General features: G+C 39.2%; 1 protein-coding gene across 1 annotated transcript; it reads right to left on the bottom strand.

The window, feature by feature from the left end:
* Nucleotides 1-438: 438 nt before the first annotated feature.
* LOC109426013 (N-acetylgalactosaminyltransferase 6) lies at nt 439-24,943 on the bottom strand. Its single transcript, XM_062856569.1, has 5 exons — nt 24,639-24,943; nt 11,930-12,315; nt 11,494-11,852; nt 819-1,699; nt 439-756 (listed from the first exon to the last, which is right to left on the bottom strand). The coding sequence occupies exons 1-5, from the start codon at nt 24,687-24,689 to the stop codon at nt 577-579; spliced, it is 1,857 nt and encodes a 618-aa protein (XP_062712553.1). The 5' UTR covers nt 24,690-24,943; the 3' UTR covers nt 439-576.
* Nucleotides 24,944-26,065: the final 1,122 nt, after the last annotated feature.

The raw sequence follows: 26,065 nt of genomic DNA, 5'->3' as shown, positions 1-26,065 counted from the left end.
TTTTGCATTCTTGCCGTGTTTTTCTCAGTTACAGACCCATTTGAAGTTAATTTGATTTTTTTTTTTTCATTTTGCGTCACAAATAAATATTGCACGATAACGTAAAATTTCTTTCTGACATTGATTTTAAGATAGAATTTAAGTTAGAGCAGTGGGACAGTATGCGTAGAAAAACAACATGGTATAGTTATGCTTAGAACGGCAGTATAGTATACTGCCGTTCTACGCATAATTGTCCCATGTGATATGGGATTCTCATAGAACATGGGACGATTGGGCGTAGAACGGCAGTATAGTAGAGTAGAAGTTGGATTATAATTGACGACAAATAAAATACATAATCAAAACCTATCTACACGAGACACATATGCGTAGTGATGACAGTTTAATGGTTGTAGACTACATCATCTTCATAAAAAAGGTGCAATGAATAAATACAACGGGTTTCTTTGTATATTTTCAATTGTTGTATAATACAGGTTGAAGGCACAAGTACATTTCTTTTTTATAAATTAAATTTACAGTAGCCAGTCTATGAACAGAAATCTATGCGTACAACGTGATTCAAAAAAAACATCACGGTAACAGTTTTGCTCCGTACGTTTCCCAATTGTCCAAATTGGTATGATCCACAAAACCCCACTCCCATCGTTGCGTTTTCTTTCTGTGATCACATTTCGACACTACCACTTTCCGATCCACGAGATCAAGGCACTGATCACGGCTTGGTTTGCCGTGCAGAATCATTTGAGTTTCCTAAAAAGACGAAAATCATTATCAAATAGAGAGAAATTAGAGAGTAGATTCGCATCACTTACTACGTCATACTGCCACAGTTGGTTACCCTGTGATTCGTGGCAGTTGAACAGGATTACTTCCGACCCATCACTCGATGCATCCAGGCACTTTTCCACACTGGAAACCCGAATGTCTCGGAAATAGGTCAGCGTGAACAACTGATTGCTCTGGGGATGGGTTTTGTTCGCTGCACAGTTGAACACCCCGATCGGTTCCTTAGCTTTGTGGTTCATCGAGTCGAGGCAAAACTTGGGGTTGCCTAAGCTCCGGACTCTTCCCGATGCGAATGGTTTAGGATCCCGCAAGGGATATCGTACCAACAGGTCTGGAGCAATCTCCTCCAGAAACCACTTGAAGGGTTTGCATTGCAGCTTTTCTCTTAGAGCCTTCTGTTTCGTCAGGTCTCCCGCATCGGTTTTATCGAACTGAGGATTCCGTTCATACAAAAACTGTTTGTATTCATCCATCCATACCTCTGCTACTCGTTTGAAGTTCCTCGTGACGAAATTGGTTCCTCTCGGATTCGGAAACGGCGCATACCCTCGATACACGTGACCAACGCGAGAACATGGTGCATCGACCATCCTGCCACCGCACTGCCAAACCTTGAAGCTCAATTCGTACTGCTCGCCACCCCAAATGTCCAACCCTTCGTCGTATCCACCGAGCTCCCAGAAGAACTTGGCACTTATGGCAAACAGCCCTCCGGCCATGATGGGACTTTCGAAGGGCTCCGTTGGATCCAGTTTGTCGTGTGGTCGCAGCGGCAACCGCTTGTACAGGAACTTCCAATCGAACGCACCCCGTTTGCCTTCATCTTGGGCGCGGTACTGGAACGTGTCGTGCGCGATGACGTCGATGAACGGACAGACACACGTGCGGTAATCTTCGGCGATTGGTTCTAGAAAAGAATGAAAAGCGAAAAAATTTAAGAAATAATTCCAAATGTATTAATTGTTCTCTTTTTTACAGAAAATCTTATACATATTTTATAAAGGTTTGAAGGTAAGATGATATAAATATTCAAAAAAATTCGAGGTTCGCGCTTAATGAGGCAAGATGGCGTAGCCACTTCAAAACGCTATCATCTTAATGATGATTGAAATGTGAAAGCAGCACTTTGATGAGCATCCATCAGGAGTAAAATAGTTTACAAAATAAAAAAACGGGAACCTCTTGACGTACGGATCTGAGGTGATAAAAAGGTGGGAGACAACGGAGAAAACGGCTACGTTAGTAAAGAAAGGTTACCTTGGGATGTCTCCGGCGCCGTTCAGATGTTCACCGAAGCGTTGCTTCCACCTTTCAATTACCTCACGTTAATCCGTCAACTTTCACGCCGAGGGATGTTAAGGTGGAGATATGACGTAGGGAATCGCGCTACTTGGGCGGTGGCTTCTATATTCGTCTGTTTTCCACTATAACTCAGTCAAATTTGAACCAATTGACACAACTTTTGGAATGTGGTGAGATAGGTATAGTATCTACCCGTGTACAACATTTCAAGTCAATTGGTTCAAAATTGACTGAGTTATAGTGGAAAACAGACGAATATAGAAGCCACCGCCCAAGTGGCGCGATACCCTAGTCGCACCTAAAATTTTCAAGAGCTCAAATCTGAAGATCCGAATGTCAGTCTGTGGAAAAAGTTGAACGAATTGTTAAATTCGGAATTTCTTCAGAAATTTCTGCAGGAATTTTTTAATAAAAGATTTTTTCCATCTAACTACACACTTGCAACTTAAATGTTTTGTTAGTGAAAATATTCGACTGAAAATTTAAACAAAATTTTATTATAAATTTACACATTTAAATTATATGGAATTAAAGTAACAGTGTACTAGTTTTTGCGATTTTTTTTTTCGATTGGTTTCGAAGGCTAGAAACCAGAGCAAAGTACAATAACTGATCAGATACAAACCGATAACTAGTGTTCGCTTCAGCACTTATTTTACGCATTTGTGTAATCAACTTGATAACTCATGTTACCATACCTGTCGACAACAACAACGAGAGTTAGTTATCAATGCCCGTTGTAAAAACCTTTCTAAAAACAAAATGAGTTTTCCATTGGATAACATTGATTGATTTACAGAAGTTGTTATCAGGGTGCCTTTGATGATAACATAATGAGATATTTTAATGATACTTCGGGTATACTTGGTTGTTATCGTGTATGTTACGCTTCCTGCTTATTCAGCCAAAATGAGAACAAATTTAGTCAATTATTTTGTATATCAGATAACACAGTATGTTATCCGATTGTTATCAAACTTTGTTCGGGTATATTTCCATCATCATACTCATGCGCATGGTTTGTTAGTGATGGGTGGCAACTACCATCTTCTATTGTTCATACCTCCATTCGACTGCATCACTTGCACGACCCATTTATTCGATGCTGCAAACACACGGGTTTTCAGCATAATCATGCTGAGAATGATGGGCTCGATTCCTGGTCCAGGAAAATTTCGTAAAGGACTTGACCTTTTTGGGAATAGAGTATCTTGGTGGCTGCCACACGATATACAAATGCAAAATGTTCATTAGCGTGGGTCATCGGGACCGTTTTCTCAGATCAAAGCTTTTTTGGTTCCGTTTCGGGTCCTGAGTATCTGAGCAAAATTTGAGCACGATCGGTTGCGTCTACACTTTGCGCATTGCAATTGAATTTGTATGGGATTTTGTATGGGAAAATATACTTTTTTTGCATTTTTGTCATAAGTTGGAATAGTTTGTCTGAAACGTTTTAACCGATACCTACTATAAAATGATAGCCTAGGGTGTTCTGAAAAACTTTGTTAAAGACCGCAAAGCGATCCGATGCTTGTGAAAATAGTTATAACCAACGAACCGCATGCATGTGTTTATGTTTTTACATGTAAAGGAATAACAATATCAACAAAATCACACTGTTTCGCCAAGCAATGTCAACGCTATAACTTTTATATATAGCATCAGATAACTTTTCGGTCTTCGACAAAGTTTTTCAGGACACCCTCGCCTAGACTATGTTTTTACTTTATCGGTTACATGGTTTTAGAAAAATTTGAGCTTGTTATGAAAGAAATGCAAAAACAGTGTGTTTTCCCTTGTAAAACCCCATTCAAACTTCAAACGCGATGCGCGTTTGACCGATCGTGCCCAAATTTTGCACACTTATTTGGGTCCTGAAATGGGATCAAAAAAGCTGTGATCTGATGGGATACCATTGAATTTTTCATTTTTCCATATAAACGATGACCCACTCTAATGTTCATTGGCAGATGAATAATCTCTAGATGAGTAGAGTTCATAGAAGCTGAGAAGCAGAAGAAGTTTAGAAAGTGCTAAGGAGAGCGAATGGACGATCCAAGAGGTCTTAAGGGGAGCAAAGGGGGACTCAGGGTGAATTTTAAATTAATTCTTAGGGGATTTCTAAACGTTTCATGGGTCTCACATGGGCGTTCAAAGAAGTTTCAATGGGTTTTACGAGATTCCAAGGAGTTTCAGGTGGTTTCAAGGAGTTTTAGGTGATTTAAGGGTTTTCAGAGGGCTTTTAGAAGGTACGTCCCTGAAACCCTAGGTTTTAGGGACATTTTAGGCATTTCAAGGGGTTTCCAGAGTCGTTTCAGGGGGTCTCAGTGGTGTTTCGGGGTTTTGAGGGGCATTTCAAGTGGTATCAGGTAGTATAAGGGGGTTTCAGGGGAGTTATAAGTGCATTTCAGGGTGTCTGAGGGGATTGCCGTAAGATTCAGGAGGTTTGCAGAGATGTTTTTCGAGGACGAGTTCGTGGATTTCATGGGCATTTAAGGCTCAAATGAGAATCGTATATTATCCGGAACTGAAAAAGCACTTTTCTCCAGAATGACAAAAAAGCGAACAAAACCAGTGTGTCCGATTCTCATAATTGACTAAATAAACAATCGGACATTCTTATTTTCTCTGATTTGTTGATCATTTAGGAAAAAAGTGCTTTTTTAGTTCTGGGATATTTGCCATTCTCAATGGAGCCTTAAAAGCCGTGTGATAATGCCACTGAGGTTTCTGACGGATCTTAGAGGCATTTCAGAGGGATTTAAGGAGTGTTCTCAAAGAAGTTCAACGCATTCCAGGGTATCCCAGGGGCGTTTTAGAGGGTTGCTGGGGTTGCCAGAGGCATTTCGAGGGATCTCAGAATATTTCATGGAATCTTAGAAGCATTCCAAAGAGTCTTCGATGGTTTCGGGGGGTCTCATCCCAAGTAACAAAATTAATTTTATAATGCTTTTGAAGTATTCTTCAACACCTGTTCTTTAAAACCATGCATAAACCAAATTGCTCTACAACACGACATCAACTCAACCATAAACCCGCCATAAGATCAAAGAGGCCCATCCTAAGATGCTCTTGGAGAATTGTTTTTAAATTTCTCTTAAAACTTGTTGTACTTCCCAAGTTGTCCTCAAGGCGAATTGCTCTCTCCTTGTAGAAATCTTCAAGTGCACGATAAAACGATAATAAATTTGTCAGTGTTGTTGCTGATGCAGCTTCTATGTGGACAGAAAAGTGTGGTGAATAAAATTGAAATTAAAAGCACAATGAAAATGACACATTATTGTAATCGGGATTAATTTATTACACAAATTGGAAATATTTCCGGGATGTAGCAAGGATGTCAAATGCCAACCAAAATTCATCGTATATATGTTGCAAGATACTTCCAAAAACTGCAACGCGCTTCCATTATAATGCACTAATAAAATATTTAGAAATATTATTCCTGGTCATGCGAACATTGCTCATGAGTTTTCTCAACATGGCTTCCATTGAAATCTAGGCCGGTGGTCGGTCCATCATCGATGGTTTTAATTAACATCACCATAAGATCGTCTTAAGTTTCTTTCAACTCATGCCAGAGCTAAAAGCATAACTCAAGAATACTAGGATTTATAACGTTCTCAATGCAGCCTGGTTGGCCTCCATCAAGAACGTCTTAAATTTATTTCATCTTATGCAAGGGTAAGAAGTATTACTCAAGAGTACTCAGGTTTATAGCGTTCTTGATGTAGGTTTATGCAAACTCCGCCGAGAACGTCATAAATCATGTACGCCAAATTGTAAACAAACAACAAATTATCGCACCGCGGTGGATTTTGTGAACTTCGTGCGATAAATTTAATCATCAGTCCGGTACCGTTGCCAATCAGGCAGACCTTTTCCGGGAACCGGCCTTGATGTGGTGCAGCGCCTTATTCCTCCGGTCAGCATTTCCAACAGGTAAGTGATTTTGCAGGTCGATTATTTGATTCCCGATTATAAGGGAATCGACGTCCTGGATGACCAAACCAACCTCATTTCGGATGCTGCAACCGGAGGAACTTGGCACTGCACCGCGTCGCGGTTGGGTTTCCGGGTAGGTGTTCTTGATTGGCAGCAATAATGGAACGATGAGAATCAAAATCTGATGCTTGAGTTTTTTCTTGTATTTTTCATGTACCAAACTGTTCTCATGCGAGAACAGTTGCTCTTGATCAAGAACGGATGATTGAAGATAACTACAAGAACCTTATAAAACTGAAAATAAGTTCAACAGTTCTTGTTGTGTTTATGGTTTTATGAACTGAACCTCAAGTATTCTTGGAGGTGTTTTCAAAACCACATATTGATGAAGAATAGTTGTGCTCAGCTGAAACATCGATAAGATCAACTAGAATATGCAATGTTCCGATAAAACTATCATAAAAACAAATAAAACCAAATAGAATTAGGATTGTTACTTGGGATGGGCATTTCAGAGGGCCTCAGGGATGTTTCGGGCGATTTAAGGTTGTCACAGGACCGTTTCAGAGGGTTTTCAGGAACATTTCTGACTCAGAAGGTCTCAGTGGCGTTTCTGGAGAAAGGTCTCATGGAACCGCCTTCTAGGTGTTCTCAGAAACACTTCAGGTGGCTTCAGATATGATCCCAGGATCTCAGAGTGGTCCAAGGGGCTCTATGACATTTCCCCGAATTTGATTACCCCGAATGGCATTTCTCCGAATGCCATTACCCCGAATGACCCATTACACCGAATTACATTACCCCGAATATTTTTTTTCTCTATCATACATTTTCTTTTTGCTTACATGCAGGAAACCCATGCCGTTAGTCCCGGAATGAACTACCCAAGAAACAATTAGCACTATATTTCGCCTTTTTGGCCTCAGACGGCTATTATTCGGCCAATATAACCTGCTGTACCTGTTCAACACTAGCACTGTATTAGTGCGCAAGGCGAATAATAGTGCCATAGGTTACTTGGGTAGCTTGTTTGATAAAAATGCATTCTATACCGAACACTTACCTAATGACAAATAAACGCTATTTCGGTGAGAATATCTAAGAATATCAAACTCCTGGGGCGCTTTTTAAAAAAACTGCGACCAATATAATATAAAAAACAATCAATAGTCAAAAGAAGGAAGAAATCTCTGTTGAGCTATTGGTTCCAGAACATATGACCGAAAAATAATAATGAAAGCATAATAATAATGAACAAGTTATGTGAACAAGTGATCATGTCACCATTATATATGACAGTACAACTTGATAGAATAGCCTATGATTAAAAGAACAAAAAAATTAATAAAAATATTACCAGTTGCAACGCTAACAAGTAATTAGAAAGAATAGTCTATGCTTGAAGGAAGGATATATATTAGCCTGGTACACCGTTTATATGGGAAAATATAAAAAACGGAAAAACTCCAACTCTTGTTTACTTTTTGAGTTCCATTTTGGTCCCATATCAACTGTGCAAAATTTCAGATCGATCAAAGAAACTATATTTTAGCGCCCGCCATTCTTAGTTTTTCATGCGATTTACTATGGGGAAAATTTACTTCTTCGAAGAAAAATCGCTTGAGGTCACCCATTGATCCCTAAAAATAAATCGTTGAATGATTTCTGTAGATAACTTCAAGAGGAATCAGACCTCCGAAGACAGCAAACCGATGCGACATTCGTGGAAAAAGTTATTAGGCCTTATCCGATCGATAAAATTACGAGATTTTATTATTTATTGTTATTCCTTACATGTTAAACAGCGTTGGCATGTCATTCAGGTTTCAGTCAATAACTTTTTCCACATGCCTTAGATCGCTTTGCAGCCTTCGGATGGTTGATTCCTCGTAAAATTTCCAACATAAATCATTAATCCATTTATTTTTAGGGGTTAAGGGGCAACCTGTGGCGATTTTTCTTTGAAAAAGTGATTTTTCCCATAGTAAATCGTATGAAAACTTAAAATGGCTGGCGCTAAAATATAGTTTCTCCGATCGAGCTGAAATTTTGCACAGTTGATATGGGGCCAAAATGGAACTCAAAAAGTGTACAGGAGTATAAGGTCTTTTCGTGTCCTACGCTAATACATATATGATGATCACACTAGCAGTTGGAAAGCCAAAAAGTTCCTCAGTACTTAACAAAGCCAGAAAGAACAACATTTTTGCTCTAAGAAAAAAAATCTTTGTTGAAAATATAGTTAGACTTGGTGCTCCCAGAGCGGGTCTCCAGATCGGCTTGCGAATAAATCATTCAGGGTAATAGGTCATTCGGAGTAATGGATCATTCGGAATAATGGAATTCGGGATAATATCCTAAAGCCCTCTTAGGGGTCTCAGTAGCGTTTCTGGCGGTTTCGTGGGAGTTTTGAGGAGATTCTGTAGTTTCAGGGGATTTCTGGGGTGTTCCCAGAGGCTGATTGGAATTTATCACCGACGAATTTAACAAATTTCTGTGGGTTGGCTCTTTTCGGTAACATAAGCGTTTCAAGCGTTCTCAAGAACATTTCAGGGGGCTTCAGGGTCGTTTCAGTAGGTTTTCAGGGTGCTCATGAGATCACAGGGGTGCTTCAGGAGGTTTCAATGGTCTCGGGGGAGTTTCACGAGAGTTCCGGGGGTCTCATTGGAGTTTCACAGGAGTTTATGGGGCTTCTGGGGGCCTCAGGTACGTTTTAGAGGGCTTCATGGATGTTTCAGGGACGATTCAGGGAGTCTCTCAATGGTTTCAGGGGAGTTTTGGGGAGTCTCTGGAGAGTTTATGGGGTCCCAAAGGTGTTTCAGGGGGTCACACGGGGTTTCAAGGGATTTCAAGGGGTTTGGAGGGCACCAGCGATACGGAGTCATGGGCTCGAATCCCACCAAAACAAGTGGTATTTTTTTCTCAAATTTATCTCTCAATTTGTCAATAAAATGCACTTTGTCTTCAAATGCTTTAACCTTCTTCGTGCATAAGCTAACACTCACCCCGCTGACGTAGTGTACGCTCATTGTGTGTGCCTGGGTCAGAATGACTCCAATGGACGACTAGGCTTGAGTTTTTTAGGTCTGTTTCAGGGGTTCTCATGGGGAAAATCTCAGGAAAGTTCCCACGTGTCTCAGGGAGTTTCAGGGGATCTCAGGGCCGTTGCATGGGTTCTCAGGGACGATCCATTGGATTTCAATGGAACTCCCTGAAGGGCTCAGGGAGTATCAGGGGATTTCATGAGCTCTGAGAACTGAGGGTATTTTAGTTGGTCACAATGGCGTTTAACTGTTTCAGTGGGTACCTATTTAAGGGTTACTGGGGGTTCTAAGGGGTACAGGAAGGTTTCTTGAGGTTCCAGAATGAATTTGAGTGCGATCAGAAGTTTTTAGGTGCGCGGCCTCTGAGCTCTGAATATTTTAGAAATGCCTCTTTAAGGCAAAACTGGATGCATTTCCTCATTTTTTAGTTTATTTTTTTTTATTAAATAACGAAGCAATATTTTCAAAATTGGTTTTCGTTCACATGTAGAGTGTGGATCAAGGTATCTTCTGATTTTTTTCCTGGTGAAAATTTTTTTTCGTTTCTGCAGAAACTATTTTCAAACAAAATTTCAATTCAAAAAAATGGTTTCTGCAAAAATGGAAAACATTTCCCACCTCGACAAAAAAAAAATCAGAAGATACATGTGTATGAAAACCGATTTTGAAAATATTACTTCGTTAATTATTTAAAAAAATCAACCCCCAAAAATACGAGGAAATGCTTCCAGTTTCGCCTTAACCCTTTGAAACATCCATCAAGTGGGACTTCAAATCTCTTAAAACAAATCCTCTTTGAATACAACAACCATTAGGGTGCACGATATTTTTTTTTAATTAATTTACCCTTTTTCCACAATGATGGGCACATTCACCATACAATGAGCGGATCAGAAGGATTTGGCGAGCGCACTAAGGGGATTCAGGTGGCCAAATATCGAAAATTGACTTTATTCAATTTGAGATTTACAGTAGTTTCGGTAGTTGAAAGTAGACCACTTGGACCGGTAAACCCTAGAATATTAGTTCGCATATCCCTATACTTATCAAGATACTGACAGCAGAATGAGACTATTGTCAATTTTTGGTAAAATGAATGAAATGTTCAACTTCGCATATCTTCGGCATAAATGAACAATGTTAAACTTTTAAAGTAGTTTCTAAAAGCTTGCTTATAAACCTTTCGAATGACGTATCAGACGTGGAAATGTTGATTGTAAAACTATTAAATTATTCAGCATTAAAAATATCAAATTTTCCCCATACAAACCGTTTCATACAAAAAAAGTTTCGCAAAGTTTCGCTTCGGGACTACTTCTATGCAGTGCTGAAAAAATCATTCCGTCATATCTAAATTCAATCATCTACAACTCATTTTAGAAGCTGAACCTGAGAATATGGTATATGAAAAACTTGTGCGGCTAGACCAGTTCTGCAAGAAAGTCATGGAAAAACCTCTATTTTTCGAATATTTAAGGTAAATGTCACGGAGTACCTTCGAAAAATGCCAATGATATTCACGGTGAATATCATTTGGCATTTTTCAAAGGTAGTCCGTGACATTTACCTCAAATATTCGAAAAATAGAGGTTTTTCCGAGACTTTCTTTCAGAACTGGTCTAGCCGCACAAGTTTTTCATATACCATATTCTCAGGTTCAGCTTCTAAAATGAGCTGTAGGTGGTTGAATTTACATATGACGAAATGAAATTTTCAGCACTGCTTCTATGTCTATGTTTAGGATCCCTGGGAGGCATTGAAATTAAATTTGGCTGCTACTAGCTGCTATTCTGCAATTCCAATCAAGTTGTCAGCGATGTTTGAGATATTGCAATATAAAATCACCCTATTGGCCATTAAATATGTACCTCTGAGGAAACATTTTGTCGCCATGGTCACTTTTCTCTGTAGATCAATCATAATGAAGTCTAAATCTGGTCTTGGATCTCTTAGCGAAGCGTGTTTTTACGAATTTGAATCCATTTTGTAAATGGGAACAGAAATCCTTAAACGCCTAAAAGTATGCAATGCCCTTGTAATTTCATACTGTTTGAAACTGTTGTGTTAAAACAACCTGTTGAACATATTTTTCGTATATTTAAGGCATAAGCCTTACGAATAGGAGCAAGACATTATAAAATTGACGCGAAAATATTTTTGGCCACCTGTTTGTATGGAGCCGCCCCATAGTGGAGCGTTGGGCGTGACCAATGACGGAGATCGGCAGCCGCAAACCGAGTATTATGATGCAAATTGTTGATTCAGTTTTATCGTGAGTTTGATCTTGAACACATTAAATGAAATTGTTATTGCTAATAAATGTAATCAAGGTTCCCTCGTTTCACGGTACCAAATTGTGTTTAAAAAAAATTGATATACTAATGGGTCGTAACAAATGCCATGATCTTACCTAGCAAAGGAGGAAGCCAATTCACGTTGACCTCTGTATGTGAGTCGAGCACGATCAGCACATCTCCAGTGGCAGCCTTGGCCCCGGTTAATCGGGCAGTAATCAACCCGGACCGCACAGGTAAATTGATCAGCTTCACCTTTGGTGCCAGTTCGCTTCGCACAAAGTCTTGCAAGGGCTCCCACAAAAACTCTTTTGTGCTGTGATCATTAACCAAAACAATTTCTTTCAATAGATGTGACGGCGAGCGATTCAGCACACTGTAAACAGTACGCAGCAACGTGCTCCAATGCTCGTTGTAGAAAATAACAATCACGCTGACCGTTGGCAATTCCTGCAGATAGCGTTTTTTGCGACACCTGAAAGCTAGAGAGTGTTGAAACAAAAATAGGCTTTCAATCAACCTGTGCCCTAGGTCGGTGCGGCATAAACTCACTGTGCATGTCTGATGTCTGGCACCGAGCGGTTCAGCGGAATCATATCGCTAATCACCGCCGAATAGCCATTTTCTTTGAACAATTTCTCATTCAGCTTGATGTCTTCTGGTTTTTCTAGCTTGAGAGGCTTCCCATGTTCGCCGGGGCCTTCCCGTTCGGCTTCGTACTCGATATATGCATAGTCATGCCAGTCGACCCGAACGCGGTCCACGTTCCGAGGGCTACCGTTGAAGAATGACTCCTCGCTGACGTAACGATAGTAGAGGGCCTTCTTGAAGTTGGACAGACTCTGGTACTTGTGAATGATGAGTACCACCGTGATGATCATGCAGGAGAACACAAACAGAAGCTTGAGAATCCATTCGCCGATCGTGGCCTGGCGAATCTGTGGATCGGTTTGAAGAGAGAAAAGACATAATAGGGTAAGAAGAGGAGACATGATTCGGAAGATAATATACTTTGTAATCTATTATAGATCTAGATATCTGGCAAGGGGTCATCCATTATTTACGTATTTCACGCTTGGTATGATCTATTATGAACATCCAAAAAGATGTGTATGATGCATAAGAAATCTCAAACTACCTGTCCCCTTCAAATCCATATGTCATTAATAGACGACCCCCAACCAGCTTTCCTTCATGGCAAGAGAAATCGCAGAACACCGAAATGACACGCATTTTAAGATCTACGTTTATGTGAACGAGATCATGCTGAAAGCGATTGGATTTGAATCCAGATCAGAAAATAAACTTTGATCCCAATAAGTATGCAGAATAAAAAAAGAAAAAAAAATAAAAAACAGAAATAATATTCCTTTTTTAGGATTAGTCATTCGAAATGAAATGTTAACCCGCAGCCCCGTTTATCGATTCGCTCATCCATTATTCATAATAGCTAGATTGAGTGATGCATCTTCACAAAATTGCACTTTTATGACATCATCTCAGAGCACCACCGCGTGAGACGCACAAGATCTAAGGTGTAAGACTGCCTTCTCGATTTGATCGAAACCCGTGGAGCCCTCGAGTCATCGTCACAATTGTTCAAAATTCAATCATGCTGTTCTGATGATACGAGTCCAAATTTAACCGACTTTAACAGAAGGTATAGGTACTGGTGGTGATCGCGTGCTGCTAAGGTAAATTATCTCTACTTCACACTCTTTGCCGCGGGCCGGCTCGCGGGTGTTTGACTGTATTTATGGCCTTGACCGTGAGGCGCTTTGTCTCTTTAAAGTTAATTTAAACACTGCTACCACCCTTCTCCGCCTGGCTCTATGTCACTGGTAGGTACCTTAGTCTGCCTCACGGCGCCAAGAATGATGATCATCGCGCAAGTAAGGTATCTAATTATTTTGCTATCACTCCACGATCGCGCAATTCGCTCTTCCTGTGTGACGGAGGGGATGATCGCGGTAGATCTTTCGCTAATGGGTTTTCGTTGAATTTCCGTTTCTTAATGATTCTCAAGATTTATAAACACAATTTATACTTCACATTAAATCCATTTTGATCACATCGGTCAACAAGATCGACAAAAAGACGAGTTAGCAGCTTTTAACGAATATAGAATGTAATTTGTATGGATTCAAAACATTGACAAAGCTCTGAAGCGTTCGAAAAAATAGTCATCTCCCTACTGCCACAACCTCGCCAATGCTGTGTACGATCAGTGAGGTTGCGATATCGGTAACTATCCCAGAACTTCAGACAGAGTGCAGTCAGTGTGTATAGTTGTAGGTTTGCATAATCGTGTTTCCAGCTTTTTCACTGTCGAACACTAGAATCAATCAATCAAAACTTCAGCGTGAAATCCCTTGAACCATCGAGTACAGCTTGTATAAAATTTGAAATTATTACATTGTTTGAAATACTTTTCAAAATAGTTCACCATCTATTAACTGACAGAATATTCATGCTTTCGTCTCAACGTTATGATCATTTGGGAACCCTCGCGTTTCATCGGTCGCCTTGACTTTATATGGCTCTGGTTAAAAGCGCAATAAAACACTTCTTTACTAACGCTCTTGCACGTGCTTTATGTGGGGTCACAGCGTAATGAGTTGCACTATAATGTCTAAATATACCTACATGAAGCTTTACTGCGACAAAATGTGTGCGCACTGTTTTGAACTGGAGCTTCTATAGCCTGTTCAACTTAGCGAAAAATAATGAAAATTCAACGGTTTTTCAGACTTAAGACTGTGTATTAACCTTAGTAAGGCCCTGGGGTCTTTTTGGATTTTTTTTTTTATTTTAATTCTCTGTTACAGAGCTTTTGTTTGGAAAGTTCTAGCAATCATAAATTTTCTAAAAATTCTGTTTTGTGAATTGTTAGTCAAATGAAAGGGGCACATGGCTAGTTTTGAAAACTCATGGAGAAGCTCGGATTTGGCCACTGTGGCCACCGGTACCATAATTTTAGCCATAACTTTGCAACCAAACAAATGATCAGGACCGTTCAAGGTCGTTGGGAAGGTATGAACTTTTACTATAGCCACTAATACACACTAATTATTGAGAACCAGTTCTGGAAATCCGGAACATTCGAAAAGTAAAAAAGAAAATCTTGTTAAGTACTGTTCCTTTGAATTCAACTAAGAATTTGCATCCTTTGACAGATACGTATTTCGACCTCAACTGTAAGGTTGTCTTCAGTGTCTTGTTCTTGACTCGACGTGTTCAAAGGAACAGTACTTAACAAGATTTTCTTTTTTACTTACAGATATTCCCCTAACAAGCCCAAGTTAATCATCACATTCGAAAAGTTCTTTTTGATCGTTGCTTTGTGTTTGAACATCCAATTATCTGAAGTGACAAACATTTTGATTAGGAACATGTTTGAAGGGTTATGGTTAGGTCTGCAGAAAGTGAACAAAGAGAGCCTCTCAAATGCAGATAGGACCTATTGAAATGTTTGGCCTGAGTTGTCGCAGTCAATTTTGTACACAACGTTGCTTTGCTCATCTCTTGGAGTCTTGTCTTTTACTAGTGGTAGTATCATCCCAACAGTATTTGTTGTTTTGGTGGCGAAATTCGTTGTTGCATAGTCCCTTCTCAGTGTTGATTATCGAGTGTGAGAGGCCTTCGAACACACTAAGAACCGAACACATAACACACGAAGTTTAAAATCACCAACCGTCATTTTGAAAACGTAGACATACAGTAGCGAAAGAGGTCCGAATGCCGATCACTAGTGATTTAAGTTACGGTTTTCCGGATGAAAACGGACGGGAAAGTAAGTAAAACTTGACAAAAGACTGACAGTTAATTATTTGTAGCTACAATATCGAATGGCGGTTGAAAGATTGAAAAATCTACATGACGAAAAAACGACCAAAAACTCGGTAATGTGTTAATTGAGGGGGTCAGAAGCAGAGGGGTGTAAGTGACCAAAACCTTATTTTGAGATAATGAAAGAAAACTTTGACATCTTATAAAAAAAAAAACAACAATATTCGAAAAAGTTTGGATTCGCCCCGAACACTCTACTATCAAGTAACTTCACCATCTGCGATGGAAATAGACATTATATACGCTGTTTTTTCTGCAGATAGGAAAATTTGATTTTTTGGGTTAGTGTCACTTACACCCCTTTACCACCAAACTGTTGACCCTTTGACACCAAACAAGTTCTCAATAGGCCATATACTCTACATGTAGACTCAAGTATTACTATGAATAAAATTGTCCCTGAAATGTTTAATTTCATTTTAAATGAATAATGAAAGCAACCTCGATGATGTGGAGGCATTATTACTTTTCTGAATTCAAAAATCAGATGAAGTATTGACAAATTAAGAAAAAGCCCTTAATTTAACCCTAGTGGGATGTTGGGGTCATTATGACCCAGGCTCCTTGAACGAACACTGCACTATCGTGATGCGTCTAGCGTAACATTTTTTAAAATACACAAACATAAAACCTTAGTGACCGTTTTGTCGGATCATTGTTACGTCAGTAAGGACCTACAGTATTTTCAAAAATGTAAGTTTATTTTTTTTTTTTTAATGTAAATAAAAATACATTTCAACCTGATATACCTATTAAAAAAGATAAAAAATATAGTAAACCGGCTGTGCGGTTTTTTTGACATACAGCTCCATAGAGAAGTCCCCCATAGAGAAGTAAGTGTTCACGCCGATAGTTTCAATGCGATTTCAACATTTTTAAGAACACATTCACCAAGTGCGTCGTGGGTCCATGACATAAGGCATGATTAAAACCGTATTCAACGAGATCATAGATATACAATAAATCATTAAAAAAATGATTCAATACTTCATGTAAATATAATTAATTACTTACACCCCTCTGCCTCCAAGCAAATCTCCTCAACGGTTTAGCGTCATATTTTCAATCAATGTTTTAACATGCTCAAACATTTTTAAAAATTACGGGTCTTTGGCAACAAGCAAAGCTGATCTCGTAGAATCACGTACGATATTTATCTCAATTTTGAATTTTTGGTCACTTACACCCCTCTGCTTCTAACCCCCTCAATTGTTTGTAAAACGTCTTGTAAAACGAAAATAATTGTAATGTTCCGAATAAATACAGATTCCTTGATAAAGGTCCGATACGGTTCGAAACGTCGGAGTAAGAGAACATAAGGTGTTTTTGATCTCACAATCGGACTGAAAAGCCAAGAAATTCTCCAAAGAATGCAATTTATAGTGGAACTCTCCGAATGGTGAAACGTTCAGAAAACTTCCCGGTGGAGCTCCGACAATAATTTCCAGGTACTTCTGTACGGGAATTTGCGGTGAAAGTTCTAAAAGAATTGCCGGTGGAACTCCTAGAGAATTTGTCGTTGCTACTCTAGACAAATTTCCGGATGAACTGCAAGGGGAATTTCAGGTGGGATTCTTAGAGGAATTCTCGGTAGAACACTTCGAGAAGAATTCCCAGTAATGTGGAACTTCGAGGAATAATCGGTGGAAGTCCTAGAGAAATTCTCTTTGGAATTAGGAATTAGGTTATGGAACTCATACAGAGTTTCCTGCTGTAATTCTTAGGGAAATCTCCAGTATAACTCCCTTCATGACGCCGGGGCCCGTAGCGTAGTAGCTACAGCTACACGTTTACTTCTTGTGTGGATGGTCATGGGTTCGATCCCAGCCCGGTACTTGCAATTTTCGTCAGTTGCTCTTCCTCCCGAGAGCAGCTAACACCTGACCTTCTCCTGAGCATATGCTCTAATGATCCGGAAACTTCGATATCGGCTAACGGCAATTCATAATGTAACCCCAATCGGACTGGAGAAGGAATAAGAGCCACACATCACCTCGTGCTCGTCGTTCTACCCATGGACAGAGTAGAAAAGTAACAGCAGCACAACGGCAACAGTGTAAGCGCAGCTACCAATTGGAATCGCTCACGCAGTGCCCTAGGGGCAGGGTGCAAAATGTTCATAGTCATTGACTGAAAACAGCACGAATTTGAATGATTCTGCACTTAATATTCAAAACAAACAAATTCATTTTCGCTCTCCCTCTTCACTCAGTCAGTCAATTCGTAGTCATTGAATATGAAGCCGATCGAGAAACATCTTCATAATTACCTACGTTTATGGCTACGATTCCTTCCAAAAATACTCCACAACAATCAAATAGGAAAATATCTGTGTAAAGCACCGTTAAATGTAATCGAAACGTTAATATTTTATCAGCAATTTAACACTTTGTATGATGTTTACAAATATTCATTGACTTTCATTCAGTTGACAAACGAGTATCGAGCAGCTGAATATGAATTTGCAGGGAAGTGAATGAAAATTGCCGCATGGTGAACTTCAGCTTGTCTGCTCGAAAATTTTGCGCCCTGCCTAGGGGACAAAAGAGCCGTAAATTAGGTTAAGTGGTTGAAGAAAAAAAATATATGACAACTTTTTTGATTTGTGACTTTTATTTCGTAGACAGCAATAAGCGATTGAAAAAGATAAAAAAGTAATGAGCACCAGGTAGAGAGACTTTTGGAATCCACTGTTACGATAAGGGGCTGTCCATAAACTACGTAGACACTGAGGGGGGACGGGGGGGTCTGACCAAAGTCTACGGTCCTTACAAATTTCGAAAATTTTGTATGAACGAAAGTCTACGAGGGGGGAGGGGGGGGGGGGGGTCTGAGATTGCCAAAATTGAGTCTACATAGTTTATGGACAGCGCCTAAGCATCTTTTCCCGTTACTGGCGCATCCGCTTACAGTCGTGGACATGCAACAGAAGATTTTTTTTTTTTTTTTGTATCTGTATTAACGAGATTTTTAGCCCTGGGCTAGTTCATCTCGGGACCCACGCTTTACTTCCCTTCCGAAGGAAGAACTCACATTTTGCGAGTTTGTCGGGAGTGGGATTCGATCCCAGGTCCTCGGCGTGATAGTCAAGTGTTCTAACCATCACACCAGGTCCGCTCCACAAAGGAGATGCTTTCGACGTTTTGTTACCCATCCTTTTGGCGGTGTCCACGAGAACGGTAGGTGGCGGTGAAGGATGAACCTTGCTGCACTCTACGGCGCTGCACTCTACGACGAACCTAGCATCAGAAGGTACCAAAAGCCGGAAGGATACGATGGGCAGAGCATGCTGTGAGAATGCCGGATAACAACACTGCAAAAAGCCGGGGCCCGTGGCGTAGTTGGTCACACGTTCGCTTCATATGCGGATGGTCATGGGTTTGATTCACAGCCCCGGCACTTGCAATTTTTCGTCAGTTGCTTTTCCTCCGAGAGCAACTGACACTGACCCTCTTCTGAGCCCCATGGCTCAAACGGACTCGGATACCTGGACATCGGCGGACTGCTACTCATAATGGACCCCCAATCGGACTGGAAAGGAACAACGGCCATCCAGCATCATCCTTGTGCTCATCATTCTACTAGGTATAAAGTAGGAAAAAGTGAAAGCAGCAGAAAGGCAACCAGTTAGATAAAGTAGAATAGAATCTAGGCGTTGTACAAAATGTACACCGTGTCCAATAAGTTCTCATACAAAAACAAATTGATTTCATTTCACATCTGTAACTAGGATTTTCAAAGTAAATGCAGCAAATGCACCAAATGCAGCATATGTTTTGGAATTAACTGTCCTTTATCCTTCTCTGCTGATCGCTTATGTGTCGTAAGTCCGTTTTAGTCGGAACGCACGCTATTTCTTAGGTATTTCGTTATATGTTAACGAGTAATGGTTTAAAGTTGAAATAAATTAGGTTCCTGTACTCACCATTGCTAGTAGTAACTATGACCAGAAGAAAAAAAATATGAGGCCCTGTATTGGTGGAGTACGAAGCCATTTTATTTTGTACAAAATAAAACGTGAGTTAAACAAAAATGTTCATTTACGTCTTTTAATGAGATTTGTTGTGTTAAAGAGGCATGGCTGTATCTTATCTTGTTGATTCACACCATTTTCATTTCTTAAACATGCTTGCATCCCTATTATGGAAAATTTTGTCCAAAATTTACGTTTTATTATGTTAATCTTTAATATAACGGTCATTTCCAAGGAAATCAGCCCAAGTTGAGCTTTCTAGCAAATTTCTTACAATAATTTCACTTAAATTGTATTGTTTTAGCCTTAGTTTATCCATTTGGTACAATACTTGAGATAAAAACTCAAAATTTAACATTATGGGCACTATTTAGCTACCGTAAAATGAAAAGCTTTTCGAACATTTTACTTGCGTGCCGGAGCAAACGGATTTCAGAAATCGAAGGTGTACTCCTAGGCTTATAAAAACAAATAGTAAATAATGTTATTCTTAATTGTATTCTTTATTTAATCAGTATTATGTGGCCCTTCAATACATACATTCATTTTGAAATTATCAATCAGAGATGTGAAATAAAATTATGTTTTCTAAATTTGTAATTTGTATGAGAACTTATTGGACACGGTGTAAGTGCAGCTGTCAATTGAAATTGCTCACGTAGTGCCCCAGTGGACAATAGAGCTGTAAATTAGGTTAAGTGATTAAAAAAAACACTGCAAAACTAGTGCTCATAAGAGATCTGGACGGTACACGAAGACCTGGAGGATCAGGTGCACAGAGATCTGTCCATCGTAGGACGTAAACTGAGACACAGTTCCGTGTATTATGGGTAATACGAATACGCAGATAGCAAACAATTTCTTGGCCTACACCGGGGCAAGTTGAAACGGATGGGGCAAGATGAAACACTATGTTTTGAAATAGATTTCAATACAATTTGGAAACTTTTGTTTCGCCAAAAGGTTGTTTGAATCAAAAACGATGTGTTATGGCATTTAAGCTGTTTACCATCATTGGATAACACCACGTTAACTCGCTGTTTCATCTTGCCCCACCCGTTTCAACTTGCTTGCTGTGTTGAATTTCTTGACCATTCCGGTTAAGGAAAAAGAATGTACTGAACGAAAATTACTTGAGCGATGCCGTTTAAGGTCCATACCTAGCATTGTGGAGGAATATTGTTGATTCAGTTTTGTCTTGAATTTAATATAATACTGAATGAGTGTGACTACTGTGTTTTGAGATCCCTGAAAGCGTTAATGTAACACAACGAATACACTGAAGTTAAGACCATTTACACGAAGAAAGTTTGAAAAAATGGCATCGAACCATACCTACCAAGAATATATACCGACATGACGGCATTTTTTCTTCTTTAATTAAAAAACTATTTTGGAACACATAAGCAGTTCTATTTATTTAGTTATTTTTTTCTGAAACATTTTATTTTAGAATTTAGTGAATTGGTCGTCTTTACGTTTTGTAAATTTTCCTGAAACATCTTTTGGCGTATTTCCTGAAACTTTCTGGCACAAAATTGGTTGTAGTTAACTTTTCTGGAATATTATGTGGCGTATCTAAAGCCTGTATCCGCAATAATCGGGACACAAAAGTACGGCTGTAGCTCTGTAATGAATCGATAAATTTGGCCAAATAATTGACTGAAAACTTTTTGATGCATGTTTATTATTTGGGCCAAATTTCATAAAAATCGATGCATTACTTTTAACTGTGGATGAAAAACAAACAGACGTGATTTTAAACATTTCGTACAATCATGAACAACTTTCATTCGCATAGTAGATGGTTTTTTTACGCTACAGTTCAAAGTTCTGTGATGATAATTATGAAATTTCGTTAGCAGTTATGATACTTATAGAGACACTTTCTTGCACAATTTCATCAACTTTGAGCAATTGGTTTGAAAGCTACTGGTGTGGAAAGAAGTGAGTATTAGTGAAAATGTTTCGTGTTTTTCATTTGCGATGTTTGCCCATTCATAACTCATGGAATCCTCAGCCAATTTTCATGAAATTTTCACTGAAGGTATTTGATTCTGTGTATATTATGTCTGCAAAATTTGATGATTATTGGTATAGCACTTTCAATAGTACAATCGAAACAATAAAGGGTGCTTACTAATTGCTGCCTGAGGGGCTAAAATCACGATCAGTTTCAATACATGTTTCGACTATAAAACTGTTGATAGTGCATCGGTTTTTTTTTTTTTTGAAATTTTGTCAATGTCACAACTGTAGATAGAAAGGTTTGTGTTCAAAATTTCAGCCATTTTCTTTGCCAAATTCGAAAGTGACAGCACTGACAAACAAGACAAGGTGCTGAACAAAATTCAATGGCGCATATTCTACTCTCTCATTGCCACAATAAAAGTACTGTACCGATTCACCTGAAATTGTGTAGGTGAAATGAACACACCTTATGATATTATTAGGCCAAATTTGAGCAACTTTAATGTATCTATTGCAGATTTGCAGCTGTATTTCTGTGTCCCGATTATTGCGGATACATGCTTAAGTTAAATAAAAATTTAGAGTTGGGGGGGGGGGCTGGTTGCAATTGCCCCCTTGTCCCCTTTGTGTCCGCGAAATTTTCTCAAAATAGTACCTCAGAATCCCAAAATTGTATCTCAATTAGTGTATCTTATTGTGAATAGCGATGAATGTGTGTGGAAATCACGAGGATGATGGTTTCATCATGCTATGTACTAAAACAATTGAAATGGATGGCACTATCATACTACAGATTGGTTACAAACAGGCGTAATACTCTGATAATTCCCATCGCACACCGATTTACCAGTATTTTTCAAAATTTGATAGTTGGCCAACTGTTCCCCCGTGACGCTCGCATCGTTTTTGCTCACTACCGCCACCTAGTTGATGGTTGGCCACCCGAGCAAAGTCTGACAGCAAATCGAAAACAAATTTTGATGTTGTGATATTGCAAATTATGATTACTCAGGTTGATGTCGTTTTGGTCGTTTTAACGGTTAAAACATCAAAAATGAAAGCAGAAAAATGTTCCTGTGAGAGCAAGTTGAAAACAATTCCTGCTATCAGTGATGGCAAATTGATTACTGTTTTTGCTATCAGTGCGAAAAAATGAAAAAAATCGTTAAATGTAGAGTTTTTTGAATAATATGAAAACCTAAATGCAATACGTTAATTGCACTGATGGTATATCATTAGATGCTTTATACAAGGTCGCCTAGAAGTTTTGAAATAACACAAAAACTTAAATATTTGTAATAATTTTAAATGACAGCAAAACGATATCAAAATTTGAAATCGAAATTAATCAAGATAATCTGATATCAAAACATGATATCAATTTGCTGCTGATTACAAATCGTGTTTTCGATTTGCTATCATTTTGTTGTTAGACTTTGCTCGGGCAAACTTAGTCCTTTTGGCATTTGGCGAACATGTTTCAGTGACTATGATTTGAATCGAAAAATGTTCGAAGTGTTACGACAGTTTATCTATGGATTGGTGTTGTAAAGTTTATGAGGCAACCTCGAAGGAATCTATCGATAAAGTGTGTATAATAGTAAAATATTGTTTGCATTTACACTACGGCCACATCACATGATCTGGGGAATAAAACAACACTTACTTCACTCTGTGCTTACTTCCTAAGTTAGGTATATCAATTCGGTCATCGACTTGTAACGAAATAGAATTGATATGTAGATCGGAAAGTTGAGCGAACACTCTTTTCACTTCATTGTCAGTTCTTTATATGTATCACTGAAAACTAACATCCCCTACATTGCATGAGAAACGCAAATAGTTCTAAAAAGGTGATAATTGTAGTCGCAAACTATTATAACCGCAGTGAGATATTACCCACGATGAATCGATAAATCGCTAAAGGCTATCTTACCGACCAAATTATCTAAACACAACCAGTTCAATACCCGGGCCGGGAAACACATCCCAGAACGTTGGTGCCCGATTTGTCTCACACCGTGCCGCATAGGGGAGACTGGGGAGACTTGATCCCTTTTTCTTAATTTACCTGAAACTTTAAGAAAAACACAAAACTAGATCCGATTTCCGTACAAAATGGCAGGTAAACATCTATTGCAAGTTAATACACAACAGAAGGCCTTTAAAATATTGTTAAAGTTTTCAAAACTGTGTTTCTATGAAGGCATGTCTTATGATGCATTTTTCAAAAATGGGTGACACTTGATCCCCCTTTGAGCACATGGTTTATTTAAAGGGAAAATAATCCCAGAGTCTTCCTATTCATTTTCTTTTCGAGTTTTCTTGTATTTTCGATGAATATGGAGTGTTTGAAATTGTAAGATTTCCTTAAATTTTTAAGGATATGCCGTATTTTCAAAATGGGGAGACTTGATCCCCCTTTTCTTGGTTTGTACTAAAGTTATAATTATCTGACACATTTTATCGTTGAATAGACTAGAATTCCAAGTAAATAGAGGCTTCCGAATAGAATTTTATTTTTCACATGTATAATTTGTATGTAATCCTCGAGGGATCAAGTCTCCCCATGTCACTGTTGTGTATACTAAGCTGAATTAATTAAAATGTGTTAACAACAGCCTTATTTGGAAAAATAAGTTTGAAAGTATTTTATTCAAACTATGTACTGTGAAATTTTGACACGATTCGGTTCAATTTTCTCAAAGTTATTGAGATTTTTCGGAATCGCCTAAAAGATTTCTGAAGGACTGAAAACAAACCATCAGTCGTTAAAAAATAATGCAATGTACAATCGAAATCACTTATAGCCAAAACATAGTCGTTTGTCCAGGAGTAGTTTTGGAAAAAATATGCTAGAAGAAAAATGTTTTTGATTCCGAGCAAATATGGGGGGAACAAGTCTCCCCAGGGATCAAGTCTCCTCAGTCTCCCCTACTTGTCGTCAGGCACTGCGTGCTTGCTGTGCGCGCGAACGAACAATCAGAAAGACCCGTTTGTATAGATGGTCATAAAATTCGAAGTCTCGAATTAATTAAGAACCCGCCCAAAAAAAAAAAGAGATGACCACCGAAACCGCCGCCGCCTTAGGTAAAGGTAGGGTAAAGAACCCGCGAAAACGCAACAATACCAAAAATAAGAAAATATCACACATGAACGCGAGCATGGATGGTGTTTATGCTCACTCACGGCTGGCTGGCTGCAGCCGCACGCGGTTTATGAGAGGACTTTACGCGAATTGGTCAAACTTCGGGGCAAGCGACAATTTCGCATGGAAATTTGGACGTGATTCAAAAAAACTGGTTCCACCGAATTGTTTGCGTGGAGAGTTTCAATACGTTTTTAAAACGCAATCAGCTTAAGTGGGAGTTGCGCTAGTTAGGTTGTAATCGTATATCAATAAATTCAGGTTGTAGATATAGAGGGTGAACACATTTCTGATAACGGTTTGAACACCACCCACCGTACCTTTCGATAAGCCGAATGTTTGATTTGTCTGAAGAGTCTGCTAACTTTCATCCCTGCTGCCACGATATGACTAGTTCCATGAAAAACATCAACTTTAATTGCATTGATAACTCGTCTCCACTTATATCACTTCTGTCACATACAACTTTGGTTTGATAACATTATTTGCGATTTTTTTTCCTTAAAAATATCACAACACTTGGTAAGCACACTGTTCCTCACAACGCGTAGCCCGTCGCCCGATGCTATCAGCAACGTTCAGTCCGCCGGTCCGTGCGAATCAGTCGACCGTTTGATAAAGACTAGCCAGCGGTATCCACGTTCTGTTGGGTGCTGACTAGAAGCTGCCCACGGCTGGGAAAGCCGTTCATGAATTACGTACCGAAAAAACCTTCGGTCAGGTTCTTGCATCGAAAGCTTATTTTAAAAACACTCGAACTTCTAGAATAATTCCCAATGGTACCACTGAATGGACATCTTTGGACGACCCCTTTCTGACTAACTTTTCTTTGCTTCCCTACCGTCGCCACCGGCAACGTGTTGATGCAGGCCAAACGAAATGTTATTTTTTATCTCCTAAACGTATTATGGAACATCAGAGCGACCCATACTGCATGGTTGTTTTATAAATCGTCATAAAAAAAAGGATGACCAATATCACACACGAAATGTTATGCACAAAAAATGCATTTGCATTCGATGATAATGATATAGTGGACATTATCAAATTTCGCATTTGGCAGCTCCCAGGTGGAGAATGTAAACCTGTTATGAAATTTACTCTTCTCGCTGCACCAGCACCGGTCTGATAGGCTTTACTGGTTCGTTAACCGTTCGACAAAAGTTAGTGAACCAGAAAGGACCCCCGAACTACTTTCAGAAGCTAAAAAAAAACAACGAACCACAATACACCAGCAGAGGTAGGTATAATAATCGAGAGAAACAAGAGCGAAGATGGTTATAAAAAAGAAAAAAAAAAGATTATAAAGTAAAAGTGCACCAGTATCAAGGGTATCAAGGTCTTCAAATAAAATATATGGAATCTGCATTAACATGTCTAAAGGGTCTAACTCGTTTTGTAAACAAACATTGTTTCTGTCGCTGTAGGGCTCATCTCAATCCACCCACGCATCTGGGGGCCGTTATCAGAAAGAGCGAAGATAGATCTATCTTATAACGGCCCCCAGATGCGTGGGTGGATCGAGATAGACCCTACAGCGACAGAAACAATGTTTGTTTACAAAACGAGTTAGACCCTTTAGACATGTTAATGCAGGAATGTGGAGCTCGGTGCAACGCCAGCTATAATCGTCTTCTTCTTGGTGCGACATCCCAACAGGGACAGAGAATGCTTCTCAGCATAGTGTTATATAAGCATTTACACATACATATAGCTGAGAGCTTTCCTCGCCTTTGACCATCATTGA

Source organism: Aedes albopictus, chromosome 3 (assembly GCF_035046485.1).
Source record: "Aedes albopictus strain Foshan chromosome 3, AalbF5, whole genome shotgun sequence".
NCBI lineage: Eukaryota > Metazoa > Arthropoda > Insecta > Diptera > Culicidae > Aedes > Aedes albopictus.
The sequence above is the reverse complement of the archived record's forward strand: the minus strand, read 5'-3'. Positions and strand labels throughout refer to the sequence as shown.

Bases quoted from the DNA above. Each gene is read 5' to 3' on its own strand.
- LOC109426013 (XM_062856569.1), bottom strand. From the start codon at position 24,689: ATGAAAGTTAGCAGACTCTTCAGACAAATCAAACATTCGGCTTATCGA. The intron at 12,316-24,638 runs GTACGGTGGGTG...ACCGATCCACAG, and splicing joins AACATTCGGCTTATCGAAAG to ATTCGCCAGGCCACGATCGG. The intron at 11,853-11,929 runs GTGAGTTTATGC...TCTAGCTTTCAG, and splicing joins CCAGACATCAGACATGCACA to GTGTCGCAAAAAACGCTATC.